At 40.8% G+C, this 14,291-nt stretch overlaps 1 protein-coding gene across 3 annotated transcripts in view; it reads left to right on the top strand.

Annotated features, from left to right (window-relative positions):
• Nucleotides 1–14,291, top strand: part of INPP5A (inositol polyphosphate-5-phosphatase A) — a 193,204-nt gene that overhangs the window by 170,494 nt on the left and 8,419 nt on the right. For all 3 annotated transcript variants that reach the window (XM_032694962.1, XM_032694961.1, XM_032694963.1), the window contains exon 12: nucleotides 355–428. In XM_032694962.1, the coding sequence (XP_032550853.1) occupies nucleotides 355–428 (74 nt within the window). The remainder of the gene's footprint in view (nucleotides 1–354; nucleotides 429–14,291) is intronic.

The following is a 14,291-nucleotide window of genomic DNA, read 5'->3' on the forward strand; positions in this document are numbered from 1 at the left end:
TTTACTGTATTTTTTAATGCTAGTCTGGTTTGTCTCTGAAAAGGTTAATAATGAAATTTGAAGAAATGTAGCCTTGCAGTGTAAGTGCACATGCAGGTCAGCACCTTGAAGAGACAGTGTTACATGCTTCACTGATAGGAAAATGAATGTTTTGAACACTTTTCTCAATGCACTGTTTATGTATCAAAATAGTCCAGCGTGTTTTGCACTGCGTTCTAAAAACTATTCTGTGAGGGCTATACCTCAAGCTGTGTAATCAAAGTCTCTGTTTATTTCCTTTTACATAATGTATTATTTTTAAATTGCTACAGTTCAGCATTAAAGAGTGAATGCCTTTATTTCTATTTTTTGTAGCTTTTAGAATTTGACAGAGAGCTGTCAGTCTTTAAAGACAGATTGTATGAGCTGGACATCTCATTTCCTCCCAGGTAAGATTCATATATTATCTATTTATTTAACTAGCTAAACCATAATTGTTACTTGTGCTGTAGGTAAAATGTGTTTTCATACTTATTGCAGAAATTATGATGATCAGTCTTCCTTTCATGGATGTTCCTTCACCCACATCCCCTCTATCACTCCATGAGCTGCGTGCCAGTAGAGCTCTGGACCTCATTGTCCTGGTCCCCCTGATCCTGTCCTTTATAGCTGCTCTCAAAACAGACCTGGTGTGATTGTGTGCTCAGAGATGTGTGCAGACTTTTAAGCACTGGGCCCAGACCACCTGTTCAATTACTTTACTGCAGCCATAAAGACAGTCTCTGCCTGAAGCTGTCTGATGACTGCGAGCAGTGGCACCACTCATGGAGGTGCAGAGCCCAGGGCCATCACACGGGGAGAGGGGGATGAGGAAAGAGGGCAGGAACTTAGATTCTGCTTCTTCAGTTTCATATTATATAACTGCTAAGACTGTTAGAATAACTTGGCTGGTTTAATACCCATGCATGATTTTTATCAGCTGCATCCCTGAGGTGAATTGTAACCGTATTATTATCATACAAACGCAAGCTTTTTGCAAGTGGCAGTCCTGGTCAAGGGAAATCTGTGGAAAATTTGGTGCCATTTTAAACATGTATGATCCCTTTCCAAGAATTAAGGAGTCAAATCTCACAGTTGCTTTTAAGGGAAAGAAATACTGCATTCGCAAAGAAAAAGTTGAAGAAATTATAGAAAAAAAAGACAGATAAACCCATGCTTTTTATATACTTCCTTTTTTATAGATACAATATTTTTAAATATTACTATTTTATCCTTTATGGACAGATAGAAAAGTATAATGTTTTGGCATACACTAAGAAAAAATTTGGAAAGCTTGCCTTTTAGTGATCATAATCTCATTACTTCTCAGCAGCCAGCTGCGATACTGATTGTATTGATCCCTTGGGACAGTGGGAGTATGCACAGAGAGGTTACCACCGCTCTAAATTGTCCTTATTGATTGAGGATGGTAACAGGAGACCAGCAGTGTGTACATCTGAGTGTGTCCCACTCGTCATGTACCTGCTCAGGGAAAAGGAGGTGAGGGGAAGTGATAAGATTTTTTTGTCAGACAAACTCTCGTACTTGATTTCTCCAACATTAGTGCTTTCAGCCAGAGCAAGGCTTGGCAAACATGTGCTGTTGCATGAATAGTTTGCAGAGTCCTCAGCCCACTCTGTAAGTGCAGTTCAGCGTCATGCAAAGATCAGAAGCTTGCTGTGAATACTTTGTGTGTCTTAGTCCTACTCACTCTGTTTCCTTAACAACTAGTTAATATGATAATAAATAGGAATAGATTTTTATATACTGAAAGCTGACATGGAAGGGATGCTAACGCTGAGTTTATGTAACACAAAATTTCTTCAAACTTAAGCAGAGAATACTGATAAAATATGAGAATTGAATATGAGAATATTGCAAAAAAATACAATATGTAAAACCAACAGGCTAAACTTATGCATTTGCAAAGAGCAAACTGGATTTACATTAGGGTGCTTTTTTCACCCATCCCTCCTCATGTCCTGTGTCATGTGCCCAGGGCTTCCTGATGCCCCTCCCATGAGTGAGGTACTGCAGAGCTGTAGGATTTACTGCAGATCAGTGTGATAGTTTTATTCGTGCAACCAAACACATTGATTTTCCCCAAACAAATAATATGATTCATTTTTCTTTGTATTGAAATAATGACCATAGTGTGCTATTAACTGCAAAACCAGGTATTTTGAATGGGCAGAAAGCAATGGTTTTAAAGTAGGACAATTTTCTTTTTAACTTGGAACCTTTTCACTGATGAAATAAAGACATTAAATACATGGCCTAAATGTCTTGGTTTCACTTCCAGTAGTTTTTCCTCCATTTTTCCTTTGGTTTTCTTTTCTGTAGCTTATGATGATTTTACAGTTTGTAAATGTGTAAATACAAGTTTAATATATGTTTGTCATATATCCAGTCATATCGTATTTTGTATTTTTAACCAAAGGAGGATATACAGGAGTCCTGTATATTTAGGCTTCTTGTATCTGTTTGTCCTGCAAATGCATCAAACAAGGACTTTGTCACCAAAGGGAGGGAGAGATAAAGCCCTGGTCACTTTTGTGTCGGGCTTAGGGACTTAGTTAGCAAGCACTGGAATTTAGAAAGAAGTTGTAAGCAATTGTAATGATAGCCTTTAAGTAGTATTTCAGAAATTGTTTTATACATGATATTTTAATTGTGGTCCACTGATTTAGTCTATGAATCACACTCTGCTCCTGTTCTTGATCCTTGGTGTTCCAGACTTACATCATGGGATGCAGACAGAGTACCTCAGTTAAAACACTACTGAACAGGTCTAGTCCTGCCTTTCACAGCTCCCAGAAAAGGAAAGGGCAGTCAGGACAGTTTTATCTTTCTTTTGTTTGCTTTATCATTTGTGCATACAATTAATTGCCTAATTTCTGTATAGAGTTCTACGAATCAATAGCACAGTTGCATTTCTGTCTTACTCGTAACTTTTTCCCTCAAAAAAGATGCTGGAAATTCAGTGTACTCTTGAGATAGATGGAAAAGGTCACAGCCCTTTGAGCCACAACAGACTAAGTTACTTATAAATTCATTTTTTATCAGCATAAGCTGCTTATTCTCTGGACTTTATCATGAGATCTTGCTGATACACTGCCATAGCTGGCCTGGGGTTGAAAGCTTTTCTCCTTTGAGTCAGTGGTATTTTTGTAGTTAACATCAGTGGGGTCAAAATTTTCCCCTAGGCAGTTTTAGGAGTTTGTTTTCACACTCCTCCTAGAGTGGCCTGACACCATGATCTGGTTCCTCAGGTGTAAGTAGAGCCAGGTGGAAACAGGCTGCCCTGAGGTGACCCTGTTTGACCTCTCTGCCCTGCCTGGCACCCAGGGCAGCATGAGGTCCCGGTCCCACCTGCAGTCCCACCCAGTGCCCATCGTTAATCAGGGGCTTTGTGCCCAGGGAAAACCAATGACTCTTGCATATTCCCAGTTCTCATTTGAAATTATGGAAGGAGTTCTTCTGTTGTACTAATCTGCACGGAGAGGACTTTTTCTGCATTTCTCTGTTAATTGTTTTATGTTAATGTATCTGCACCTTTTACAATTAATTTCTCTGTCCATTTTTCTTAATTTCAAATGAAGCCATGGCCGTCATGTAGACATATATCTTTATACTGATAAGTTTTTTAAGGAAGTCACTGTACTAAGGAACTGCTAAATTGCCTTAATACATTGATAAAAAACTCCCATAGTCATAAATGTTTGGGAAGCTGACCATCTGTGAGATGGTACAGGAGCAATAGGGAAGAGTTACCACTCTTGCTGTCTGGGATTTAGGGAAAATAATAAAAGATTAGTAAGTGAGGAAAACAAAAGGCATTTTTTATGTGCTTTTTCATAAAGTACACTATCTAGAGCATGAAAAAAAAATGCAAACTCTTGTTAAAAAAGCTCAAGATTCTTCTTCCCTTTTTATTTAGGGACCTAAAACTCTGAAGCTGTCAGCCCTTCTCATTTCTACGTTTTCATGACTCCGAGTTAGCATTTCAGTGTAGATAGTGATAGAAATGTTGACTTCCCGGAGCAATTTTCTAACTATAAAATTCCATAATGAAATGATGGGTTGCTGGATTTTTGTTCTTCACTGTATTTATAGCTGTTGGTTTCATTTTGCTCTTCAAAGTCCATGTGCAGTGTGCTGTCCTGCAGTTTGTTACCTGCTCTTCTCAGCTCACTGTAAACCACATCCAGTAACCAGAGAGGAACACTTAACTCTTATCACCTGTTAGAGAAAACATCTCAGGATCTTCTCATCACAGGTCTTGGCAAAAAAAATAGGTCTTTGCATATTCCCAGCTACTATATTATGTTTTAATACCAGCTTTTAAAAACTGAACTTCATATAAACCTTTTCTTATTTTCTTTCTACTCCCTGTGTTAATGGTTTCTAGAAGTAAAATTCTTATGTTCTAGAAAGCATAAAAAATTTTACTTTTTGATTCTGTAGAAAGTGGAGACTGTACTTCACAGAATACTTCACAGTATTTTTGGTAAACTACTGAATTCTTGCTTGTCTCTAAGCAATAGTACAGATAAGTCTGTAAGTAGTTGAACTACCCAAGGCCTCTCCTTGCGTTGCTGCATTTGTCAGGTCCAGCCAGCCCTGCAGGAAGTAGGAACATCCCTGAACACCTCTTCTCAGTTGGTGTTCGGAAGAGAACTGCCTCCATACCAAGGTAGTGCAAATCCTCCTTGCTGTGTGGTGTTCTGAGTGAGGACACCCCTCGTTTAAACCCTCTGTGGGAAGGTGTGTTATATTGACTGTCCCTTGGGAAAGGCCACATAAAACACTGTAACCAAATTAGTACAACCTTGTAGACCTGGCTTAAACCACTATAAAAACCAGGACAGTCAATTCTGTATTTAGAAAAGCTGTTTTTCAAGACTTTACAAGTTTGTAATGACCATTACATTTATTGTGGGTTGAAACTTAACATGAGAGGTTTCAAAACAAGAAGTAGAAGACCTGCTTCCCATTGGTTCAGGACAGGATCACAGAAGAAGAGCCCCCTGCCCAGGCTGTTGCAGGGGGATTTTCCCACCCCTGTAGCATATCTGCTTTGGGTTACTCATTCTGAGTGCAGCAGGCATGAGGTCAAAAGGACAAGTACAGAAGTAGAGGATGCTGTCAGGGCCAGCCACCTACCTGTATGGGCAGGGGGAGCTGAGTTCTGCTCTCAGGGTTCCTTCTGCAGTTCACAGGACAAAATGTGAAAAACAGCTCTAGGAATGGAGACCAGAGCCTTGGCAGGAGTGATAAGATGACAGGCGAATGCTAATTATGGCCTTAGTTTAATTTAAATTAAATCGAAGCTATTTGTTTTTATCTAGCCATTAATCCACAATTTGTCTTCTTTTTTCTGCCCTTTTGAAACAGCAGTTCATTTTTAAGTTTCCAAACTACTAAGCAAAATGCAAATGGCACTTGTTGGATTTTACATAAATGCATTCGTATTTTTAATCGTATGTTAATTTTGGTAGTTATAGATCAAAATTATTTATATAATAGTTCTTTGAGAATTTCTAGTTAAAAATTTAATTTGTATCTATAAGTGGAATGCTGTTAAGGCAGCACAGCAAAATCTGTGTTACTGTATATGCAAGGGGGTTTGCACAAGGTCTCAACAGACTCTGTGTTAGTGCATGTGTGCTTCAGGACCTTCCAGTTAACTTTGAATGTGGGAAGAATTTGAGACCCACTTCTGAGCTCTCCTACAGCCACATCTAAAAATAGCATCTCTGCAGGCATACTTAGGGAACTCAAATCTATTGTTTTTCTCCAGTTCAGTACTGTCATTTAGTTTAAGACACGTCTGCTTGATGTGATGTGAATTCTCCCTTCTGCCCTGGGTGACCATCGTTCTGCAGCGCAGAGGGAGGGGTGCTCAGGTAGTCACCCCTCAGAAACATCCAGAACAAAGCCTTGACAGAGTTTAAGGACCCCTCTGACCCAAACCATTCCTTGATTCTGTGATTCTGTAACACTGACGGCATCTGCAGGACTGTCGGTTATCTCCTCTCTGTTCAGCAGGGTACTTGATATCCAGGTATTTTCCTAAATTCCTCTTCAATTCTGAGTTCCTTCCAATTCTTAGTGTATGTGCCTGAGCCATGTCAGCTCAACCCCTGTATGCCCATGCCTCAGAGGAGTGTGCCGGGGATGCAGGGAATGAGCCTTATCCCACCTGCTGTGGACCCCACATCTCTGTGCTGGTGCTGTGTCTGTGGGGCTCCTGGCAGGTTCTGCCCAGGGAGAACAACCCAGGCCAGCCTTCTCTACCCTTTCAGAGCCCAGCCCTTCCTTGTCCTCCTGAGATGTGCCAAAGGCAGGGCAGCCTGGGAGGGGGGTCACAGCTTAATGAGGAACCACGGGCTGCATGGCAAACCTGCTGCCTTAGACAGGGTGTAAAAAATCTTGCCAATAGAGTATTTTTCAGACATTATTCACCCATTCCTATACTCCTATATTTTGAGGCCTTTTACTTTATATGGTGAATATTCATGTTTTCATCTCATTACCCTTTGTGATCTAATGTAGCCCATAGCAACCTGAGCCATTGGAGACTAAATACAATTCAGCATTTTAAACTCTGTAAGCTCTGTCACTCACAGGCTGAACAGCCTGGCTGTGAGCAAACAGCCCAGTGTGAGGCTGCAAAGGACTTCATGGTACTCAGCAATCACTGCAAAGGGCAGGAGGTGTGAAAAAAGAAGTAACAACACTGTGGTCTGTCAATATACAGGTGGGCAATTGTTACCTTTATCACTGTTCTCCATTAATTATTATAATTATTCTTGTAGCTGTTGTATAGCAGAGATAGGAGCTGACTTTAGCAAGAGTTCACGCCCACGTACAAGGTTTGCTCTCAGATAAGGCTGCATGCACAGCAATCTCATGTATTAATCATTCTCTTAAAGTGACCTACTCTTGTTGTTGAATTAGGCTGTCATGTAATTTACTGGTTGGACATACGTTTGTGTCTTAGATACCCCCTGTGTGATATTTTTCTCAAGCACACCCTCTGCACTGGCAGTATCTTGGCTTTGACAACTCTCACCAGGAGACAGGTTGAATCTCATTTACTCTCAGCAGAGTATTTCTCCTTTGGAATTCTCTCTGGCACTGGTTCCTGATTCTGCCAGAATCTTATTTAGACTATAATCTGTTTTTTCTCTGCCCTTGTATTTTGTCCCATGACCTTTCTCTATTCTAGTAGGTTGCACAACGATATATGCATTTTTCTGGTCTGATTTGCCTGCTCTGCACGAAGCCAAGCCCAGAGCATTCCCTTGTTCCTTGCCTTCTGCAGAGACTGTCCAGAGCAGAACAGCCCTGCACAGAGCCCTGAGGTCACCCTTGGGTGTGAAATAGAAGGACAAAATTATGGTTTAGGTGTCAGCAGGCTGCCCTTCCTTTCCAGTATCCTCACTGCATGTTCGCAGGTCACACACACACTGCCTGCTGTACTCTTAAAGCCAACAGGATTCCCATTTCGTAGAATATCACCTCAGTAACGCTACTTGGTCCTGTTGTCCCACCAAAGGGGGAGTTGGACTCTCAAATAGATTAAAAAGTGTGAAAACCCTAAATTATTTCAATGCTTGCTTTATTGGGTACTTTTATAACTTTTTTTTTACCAATTAAGAATTATTGTCCACTGAACAGAAATACTTAATACCTACTCGTACACTGTAAAACGCCTCCCAGGTATTAGTTAGGTATCTGAAATGGCATGTAGATCTCTCAGCCCCCAAGGAACAAATTCCCACAGGACATGATGCAGTTGTCCGAGTGCTTCCAGTATGCAAGACTGGAGCACAGAAACAGCTTCCCAGCTGGAAGCAGAGAGACAGCTGTCATTTCCTCCGAAACAATTAGAATTTAATCATTACAATGGCTTTTCAGACAGATCTCCATTTCTCTCCTCATATTAAACCAGTGCTACTCTTACCATCATTCTCAATTAATTTCCAAATTGAAATAGGGTGTTTCTTTAATTTGTGAGAAACTGAAGATAATTACCCAGGTAAGCAGTTCTATTTGGTTTAAGGAATTGTGGCAAAGAGAAAAAGAAAGGAAAACCAATGATGTAAAAAAAAAGTTTCAGGGACTGAGTATTACTGTACACCAGGTGTGAGGTAAGGACCATAGACCATACTGCAAGCAGAAGGGAAAGCAGATTCTAAAGAGCTTGTGGACTCTGCTGCCAGCCAGACTGTCCATGTTGTATTCTTGTCTGAACATGCTTCTGAAGAGCCCAGTAGTTTGAAGTCTGAACCCTGCCCCAACTCTTGCCTCGGCTTCCCAGTTATTTTTTTCCGGTATGAGACTTTATAGATTACAGCCCCAAAGTAATGTGCTCTAAGCCAGGAACGTTCCTAGAAAAAGCCATGAGCTCAAGCACGGTCACATGCAGTAATATCAGGCTGTTCTGCTGTAACAAGCCACCCTAGGTCCTTCCAAACAAGCCAACATTATTCATAATTCCACTTATCCACTTGTAATAGTAGCAGTATTGCACACATTGAGTGGGGCACAACATTACTGTTATTAAAACAATAGAGTGTGTCCCTCAGTGTCCCCTCACCGATGCACTGGTATTGCCCAATAATCCATTTTAGTATTGCCAAATAACCCATGTCTGTTAGCTGGGCCTCCCCATGGCTCTGGGATGGAACAGCAGAGCACAGCATGCTGCTTTCCATCAGCTATGTGGCAGTCTCTGGCCCCGGGCAGGCTCTGGTCCCACAGGGGGGGCTCTGGGCTGGGACCAGCTCATGGCAGCACCAGAGTTTGGCTGGGCCACGTTTATCAGCAGCAAGGGGAGATCTCCACTATGGGCACTGTTCTGGGCAGAAAGTGAAGGGCTGCATTTTGCTCTCTGGTAAAACAAAGGGGCTCTGGGTTTGTGCTGTTTTTGTAAATGGAAAAAGGTCCAGAGTGACACTGGTGATACAGGAGTGCTCACTCTGAAGCGTGTTACAGACCTGGATTTTCCAAAGAAGTGAGTTAAGCCAAAAAGCAATATGCCCAACATAAAGCTGTAAGAAAGACTCTGAGAAAGCCACCATGTCATTACCCCTCCTGTTTTGTGTTGTGCCCGGACTCAGGGCTAGAGTCCTGTTTACCCTTCTTGCCCTTTGCTGCTGGTTTGCCCGGGTGACCCCCCCTTCCCACTGTCACCTTTGACTCCGATTGTTGGTGTGATCACCATGGTGTTAGTGTAGCCTGTGCAAGTAGCAGCTGTTTAACGCATTGTACTTTAACTACTGTGTTTGCCCTCCTGATTTGGCTGAAGTGAGACGTGTATCATGGCCAGTTGGCTCGCAGAGCATCACCAAGACTTGTTAGTGTTTTGGTACATATGAAGCAGCTAATTTAATTCAAACAGCAATGTTTCTAACTGCTCTGCTTAGATCTGCTGCCTAAGATGAGCATATGAAGATAAATTACATGCAGTCATTTGTTAGGAAGAGGACTAGGGAATGCAAATCTCCCTTTCACATTCAGGGAAATAAAAAATGGTAATTCAGTTTGGAGGAAGAAACTAAGGATCTGGAAGTGGACAAAAATTAGATATCATACTTTGATTGGTCAAATGATATTTTATTGAAATCACACTCATGTACCAGCTCACACTAATGCTGTCAATTAAAAGCATGAAAATATTTTTATTTGTATCTTTGGTCTTAGAACTTTTGGAGCACCCTAAGGTTGAACTGGCAGTCTACATTCACTATCCTTGCTTTGGGTAAAAGTAACTTAGGCAATCTGAGAATGTGTCAGAGCTGAAGATAAATTGTTCCTCCATTTTCTTAGAAAATACAGAAACAGTAAATAATTTTCTGATGAAGAGTGGTTGGAATTTTTTCACTTTTGAAGTTCTCTCTCAATGTCGTATGTAAATAGAAAGACCTAAGAGTGAGAGAAGGTGTAGTAAATGTGAGTACTCATACCCAAGTTCAGAAATCAAACAGACCAAATCTAAACTGTATCTCAGCTCTTCCCATAAAGAGCTCAGTTTTCATTGACACTTTATAATTCTTTTCCATCTTAAGTATTCTGTATTAGAAAAAAGTCAGTGATATAAAATGTGGGGACAATTGACAGATGAGCACAAGGGGTCTTCGAGTAGGAGGCATTTCTACTCCCTGAAACATGATAAAGTTTGCCGAAGCATCTGCATTTGAACCTAGATGTACAATGCACGGTTGTTCAAAATGGCCTTTATCGTTCTAAAAAAGATCAAACAGCTGAATTTTCCCCACTGTTGCCCAGTGGGTGCTGCCACATTTCCTCCACTGCCACTGGAAGTATGTAGGGTGTAGAAAGCAGAGTCCCCAGAGCAGCACCCGGAGCATTTCCATGAGCAGGACACGTCGCCTGTGCTCTCTGTGAGCTGGGAGCAAACTGTTAAAGGTGAGAGTCCTCCAAAGGGAATTCATTGTTTCCTGTTAGAAAGTACATTTCACCCATGTCACTAACAGATTTTATCCATTCTTACACAAGAGAAGAGTTCATTAGGAGCACTTTTCCTGGCTGGAAATGCTGGTTAAGGAGACATTTATATACACAGCATTGTTGGCATGTGTTTCAAGTTAAGGCTCCGCTGACAGGATGGTTTACGATGTCAGAAGGCTTTTCACCCTGCAGTAAGCATTTTTGTAAAGGTGTCTAATCATCTTTGACAATACCTGTCAACAGCAGTAGTGCTCTGATATTACTGACCCTCTTAATGGTTTATTTTCCCTAAACAGTTGCCAAGTAGCTCTCATCCTTATTGACTGTGACACCAGTAGTTCATTGGACAGCCTGCTCCTTATTAACAGAGTTAGCAATTCATCAGTGTTTGGTTAAATTTCAGGAACACTGAGCATTATATGAGTGATGTTGCTGGAAGTTTTATTCAGAAAGCCCACCTGACCGTAACCGTGATTAAATAAGTGTAACTGAAACAAAAGTTTGTGAAATAAGATGGAAAAGCAGCTAGAAGCAGCATATTGAGAAAAAGCAAATCCTAAACAACTGGAGATAAATTGTACAGGCCTTTCACAGAGATGCTCCAGCTCCAAAACTGCCTGTCCCTTCATCATCCAGGGCAGGCACAGTCAAAGTGCATTTTGCGTAACTCTACTGACTGGCACACACAGAGAATGTCAGACTATTTCTGCTATTAATTACTCTGCTAGCATGAGTGGTTAAGGTCCTAAATTCCAACTTTGCTACTGTTTTAATCAGGGCAGAAAAGTTGTTCCACATGGAATTCCTCATTTCCCCATTGTATTTTTAAACAGATATAATAGTGTGTGTAACAAACTACTGATGATGGTTATGATGGTTACATCATCTGTAACCATACAGAATCCTAAGGTTAGGAAGTGTGTACAGCCTTACCTGACCTATAGCACTTGTATGTGTGAGCATTATATCTGTTTATGTTTCAGTGGTACCTAGAGGCCTTTCTTTGTTATGTCATCAGTTTTACACAAGCACTCGCTATTCGTTCTCAAGATCACTGTTTTCTCTGCATTGCACAAGGTGGATTGTGAGTGAGGCAGAATTCTTCTGAAAGGGGAGAAAAATACATCCTTTCCTGTCTAATTCTGGGACATGGAGAGTTGGTTCTCCCTTTTCCTCTACCACAGTCACTGTCCTGGTGGTTAAGACTAATGATGCAAGCACAGAAAGATGACACGATGCTTTCCCTCTGGGAGACTGATACTGGAATTTTTTACTTTTGATTATTTGGTGTAATTATTTGGTGTAATTATTTGGTATTATTATTTGGTGTAATTATTTTTATCAGATCTGCAGTTGTTTTTATCAAACCTGTAATTATTTCTACAATTCACAGATCAGAAAATCTGTTAACTAGAATTACTAAATTTTGAATTAAGAACTGTGAGTTCCTTACTTGCCCAGAGTGAATGTGTTAAAAGAGGCTGGAGATGCCAGCAAACAAAGCTAATTTAATGCACTGGATTGTAGACAATCTTATGCTTAATATCTTTTGGAAGATGATATCACAAGAATAGTTCTGGGTTTTGCATGCGTACAACCTTAAATTTACAGTATTCTTTGAAAGAGACTATTCATGCCTGATGGCAAAGAAGCAGGTGAGAACTGGGGTTGAAAGGAAGGAAGGAGGGAAATTATGAAGCCACCCTACAAAAACCAAAACCAGAATGGTCAAATAGCAGTGTGTATTGGCACACTTGTGTCTTGGTTACCCACTGAAGCCAGTGGAAATATTTTCCAGATCCCTGAGTCCCATCATGATCTGTGCTGTCTGGGCAGAGGCTGGATGGGAAGGAGCAAAGCGAGTGTTGTGCCTTTGTGTTCCAGTTTTCCTGCAGCCCTGGCTGTGGGGCCGAGTGCCAGCCAGGACACATGTGCACAGCACACCCAGGGGCTGTCTCCTGGGCACAGAGCTGGTGTTCATGGCTGGCACTGAGTGCTGGACCGGGGCAGGTCTGAGGCTTTGGACATTTTCCCTAAGTCTTTGATTCCATGACATCCTTCTGTTGTAGCAGCACCAGAATCATCAGCCTGGCTTCCCAAAATGCTTGTGCATCTGTCAGGCTTCTCTTTCCATTGCTTGTCTTGACTGGTTTTAAATCCCACCAGCTGGTGGGAAGGCATCCAAAGGAGGTAACATCATGTAAGACACCAGACTATCCTTTGGGGAGAAGACCCTTAAAAACACTCCAACTAAGCAAAAGCTTCAGAGTTCACAGACAGGTGATTCAGTTCTGGAAGCAGTCACACTATTTTCATGCTGTCTTTGTTTAGCTACAGAACAGTGTGATGAAGACAACTTCTGGGGTGTATGTTACTTGGACAGTCTTGTTCTGGAACAGTACACATTCAGCAGCATGCTTCACAAAAATTTCTTCCGTGACAGCTTTATGCCAGAAACCCCTAACAGAGCTTTTATTTGCAAAAATGTATTTAAGATCGGTAGCATATAATAAACTAAAATATCCTGTACCCACAATCCAGTGAATCACAAAAAAGAAGCCCTCATGGGAATTTTGAGTCCTATTTAGCTATGACCACTGTTTGCCCATCTACAAAAGAATCCTGCATATTCCAAAATGCTTTTGACCCCTGAGAAGGAGAAGATCAAATAGTTACTTGCCTTTATTTTTTGGGCATGTATCTCATTAGGATTTCTTATAATGTCAGTGTCAGCATTTCACTGAGAATGGGACTGGCACACATCAAAGGGGTTGGAGGGAGGGAGAAGCCTTATTAGAGTGCAGCAAGACAGAACCCTCCACACTTCTGGCTGGAAGGAAGGATTCTGCCTTATAAAAAGAAGAGCTTACCCCACTGTATTGTATTAAGTTATTACCTACAGGTCATTTTGTCTGGATAACTTTTGCAGCATTTATTTTTATCTCTGTCCCAGCCATTAGAAATCTGGTTTGTCAAAGATACTTGTAAACTACAGTAACTTCTTGACTAGGTGATCAGTGCTGAAGACCTTGAAAAATTGGCAGAAGTTTTCACCCTGTGATAACATTAAGATCAGTAAAGCAAATTGATAAATACCATTTCATAGAATATAGGCTCTTGGGTGAAATGCTGTAACACATAGCAGTAACAGATCATTCTAGGCATGAAACATCATACTTCAAAAGCCATACAGTTAATACTGTAAAAGGAAGGATTATATGAAATGTGATTGATTCTTATACCTTAAGTCACAGAAAGTAGCTTCAGCTGTGTGGGGTTCCGGAGTAACTAAAGTAAGAGGTTATGAGAAAAAGTCAACCCTTAAATTGCAGACAAAGAGCTTCTACTACCAATAGTATTACATCATCAAAATATTTCACAGACACTCAGAAATAAGCTGTACTTCTGTATGTCAGTGAAGCAGCAAATTGAATTCTCATAATATGTTTTGAAAATGAGTCTTGTTAGGTTTGATGAGGTGGAAAAGGTACTGAGATCACTGGTTTGTTCCAATACGCTCAGTACGCTTTTCTTGGACGTTTGCCATGGCTAATCTTTGTAATGGCAGTGTAGCTTGTAAACCCATTTGGTAGAGAGCTATATGTCTCAGTTTCAGAGTATCACACCAAGCAGGTTGGTAAATAAGTTTCTCTTCAAGCATGCAAACCCTTTTGTTACAATACCAGAAATTTTATATTAACACACATATCAGAAAAACTTCAGTATTTCCTTTATGAATTCAGTGATGAGCAGAATAAAATGCAAATGTCATTTTAAATGCACTCACACAG

The sequence above is a fragment of the Chiroxiphia lanceolata genome, chromosome 8 (assembly GCF_009829145.1).
Source record: "Chiroxiphia lanceolata isolate bChiLan1 chromosome 8, bChiLan1.pri, whole genome shotgun sequence".
NCBI classification, from domain to species: domain Eukaryota; kingdom Metazoa; phylum Chordata; class Aves; order Passeriformes; family Pipridae; genus Chiroxiphia; species Chiroxiphia lanceolata.